The sequence below is a fragment of the Limulus polyphemus genome, unplaced genomic scaffold (assembly GCF_000517525.1).
Source record: "Limulus polyphemus unplaced genomic scaffold, Limulus_polyphemus-2.1.2 Scaffold1488, whole genome shotgun sequence".
NCBI classification, from domain to species: Eukaryota; Metazoa; Arthropoda; class Merostomata; order Xiphosura; family Limulidae; genus Limulus; species Limulus polyphemus.
The window spans coordinates 161473-164327 of record NW_013667098.1 but is presented as its reverse complement, the minus strand read 5'-3'; the positions used below and the strand labels follow the sequence as shown (position 1 = coordinate 164327).

Sequence of the window (2855 nt, the reverse complement as noted above, 5' to 3'; positions counted from 1 at the left end):
ATAACATAAAAAAAAAAAGAAAGATTAGTTAACCTGACACAAGGTGGCTTTTTATAATATATATATATATATAAAAAAAGATTAGTTAACCTGACATCTGATTATGTTATTTCAATCTTTTAGCTTGGAACAGTATTGGAGACAGTGAATCTATACTACTTAGAATTTATCAATTAAAATATGGTATACAGTTGAGTAAAGAAAAAGGTTTACAAAAGATGTATCGAAGTAGTGTAGTATTCCTTCATTTCTATTTCATTGGAACTATCTGGGTTTCAGGATCCATATGATGTAAATATTGAGAACTTGGATTATTAAAAAAAGGGAGAACAGATAGGGGGAAAAAAATGTCCTTTCTACATTTCTCTTTGTAGCTTTTTTAGGTTCTCATTCATTCAAAAGATACACATTTTAAAATTATAAAGAATTCTTATAAAAATAATAATGGTGCACATTATATAAAAAACAAGATCTACTAAGACTAAACTTGCATCAGTAACTAACAGCAGACAAAAATACCTTACAGAATTAGTTTCTCCATACTTAAAGTAATATCTAGATAACACTAATTTACATTAGTTCAGGTATTTGAAATAATGTAAATTATTGTTATTTGGTCATTCCTAATCCTTCAGTATTTATTAACTTTGATTGTATAGTGTGCCTTCATAGGCCTCAAAGGACTATCAGAGTACTAATAAATTCAGACTAAAAAAACAGATTTCTTCTTTCATGAAATAATACTTCAATATTGAAGAATCCTTCCGTTTTTTTTGTGCAGGTGTACCAGCTGCATATCTAGTTACTCCTGCAGATGTCATCAAGACTAGACTGCAGGTCCAAGCCAGACAAGGACAGACTACATACAGTGGTGTGATGGATGCCTTCAGGAAAATATTTAAGGAAGAAGGGATTACAGCATTCTTCAAGGGGGGTCCAGGTTAGCCAATTTCTCATGAAAGTCAAAAAGATATGAATGTAATACTTGCACATATTGGACATAAGAAAAACTCCTCACACTAGACATTGAAATGATAATCAGTAATAAATAGGTGCAGCCACCATTTAATAAAAATTTTACAAAAGGCAACAAAACAGTTGAAAGTAATTTGGTTGGTGTATTTTTATCAGCAAAACAGATGATCAGGGTTTTGTATTTGCTTGTTTTTGTGATAAGTATATCTACACTTGACTATTTTGATATTATTTCGCTGCTTGGCGGTACTTCATTTATTACTCAGTAACAAGTTTGGCGGAAAAATAAAGTATAACTTGGTGTTTTCCAAATGAAATTGTTACTGATTAATCAAATCTTAACTTGACAGTTTCCAAGCAATAATCCAAGCATGGCCTGGTGGTTAGTGTGCTCGATTTGCAATCTGATGGCCGTGGGTTCAAATCCTCATCCCACCAAACATGCTCGCCCTTTCAGCTATGGGGGCATTATAATGTGAAAGTCAATCCCACTGTTTGTTGGTAAAAGAGTAGCTCAAGTGTTGGTGGTGGGTGGTGAAGACTAGCTGCCTTCCCTCTAGTCTTTCACTGCTAAAGTAGGGATGGTTAGTGCAAATAGCTCTCGTGTAGCTTTGTGCAAAATTCAAAACAAACCAAACCTATTAAATTGCCAGCACTCAACTTCAATCTAAAGTAGAGAAAAAATATGTGAAAAACAAAAATTACCTTATTAAGATCTTTTATGACTTAACATTTCTAGCATGTTTTTATCAAGCATGTAAGTCATATTAAATGAGTATATACTCCAAGTAGACATCTGTTGTAACTGTTCAGCTTATAATCAAATTAAAGGTTACAATTGATAAAGAGCAGTTACTTGAAACATCATTCAGTAAAACTAGCAATGTCCATTGAAACAATTCAATGGTAATTTTTGGGAAAATAATGATGGATAAATATAAAATCCCTCGGATCAGAGCACATATACAATATGATGTCTTGTGGGCTGTTTACAACTGACTTTTGTCATTCCATATGTTATTTCATTAAGAAAAATTGCCTGTGTTTGTTTTTAAGCAAAGGAGACTGAATGCAATGCATTGTGGGCAAAGATGTTTGAGTTTTGATGCAATTGGTGCATCCAGCTAAATAGTGTGTTGAGGTTTGCTAAGTAGCCATAGGGATTTCTGCTGGATGCCACCATTCCTTATCATTTTACTAAGCTCAAGGAAAGACTGCTACCAATGTGACTATTCTTCAAAAGAACAAAAAAGAAGAATAGTCAACTACTCGAAAGTGCTCGAGTTTTCGGTCCTATTTTAACTCTATTACACTTTATGTGTGATCCTTTGTGCTTACTCTTTTATCAAAATTGCTACCAATGTGATTGATTTTTGAAAGTTATTTCTATAAGAAGTGTCAAAGGGGAAGTATTCAGTTCAAATGAATTTATTTGACATAGTACTATAAAATATTTCATGTATATAATACAGACATAAATAATATATGTATAAACTGAAAAACATATATATTCAAACATGTTCCTCTCTTTGTGTTTTTTCTGTTCATGCTCCTATCTTTGAAATATTTCTGTAAATTAATTGGTGGAGAAGTCCCATTTTTTTCATCAAATGTCTCACAAAGAGAAACATTTTTAAGTTTTTTCTCGGACCGAATGTTCAGCACATACAAAGATTGATGGATTGATGTTGATATATATTTTGATTTTTGCCAATTGACCATTCAGTTGATACAGAGAATGACAGGCAGACAGACATTTGGCTATTGTGTGTGTGTGTGTGTGTGTGTGTGTCTATATATATATATATACAGGGTTCGTACGCGTCGTGGAATGTCATGGAAATCCTGGAAAAACGCGATTTTTTTTTTTCCAGTACTGG

At 32.6% G+C, this 2855-nt stretch overlaps 1 protein-coding gene across 1 annotated transcript in view; it reads left to right on the top strand.

Annotated features, from left to right (window-relative positions):
* Positions 1–2855, top strand: part of LOC106463807 (calcium-binding mitochondrial carrier protein Aralar1-like) — a 39731-nt gene that overhangs the window by 34238 nt on the left and 2638 nt on the right. Inside the window, exon 15 of the mRNA XM_013923878.2 lies at positions 782–940. Coding sequence (XP_013779332.1) covers positions 782–940 — 159 coding nt within the window. The remainder of the gene's footprint in view (positions 1–781; positions 941–2855) is intronic.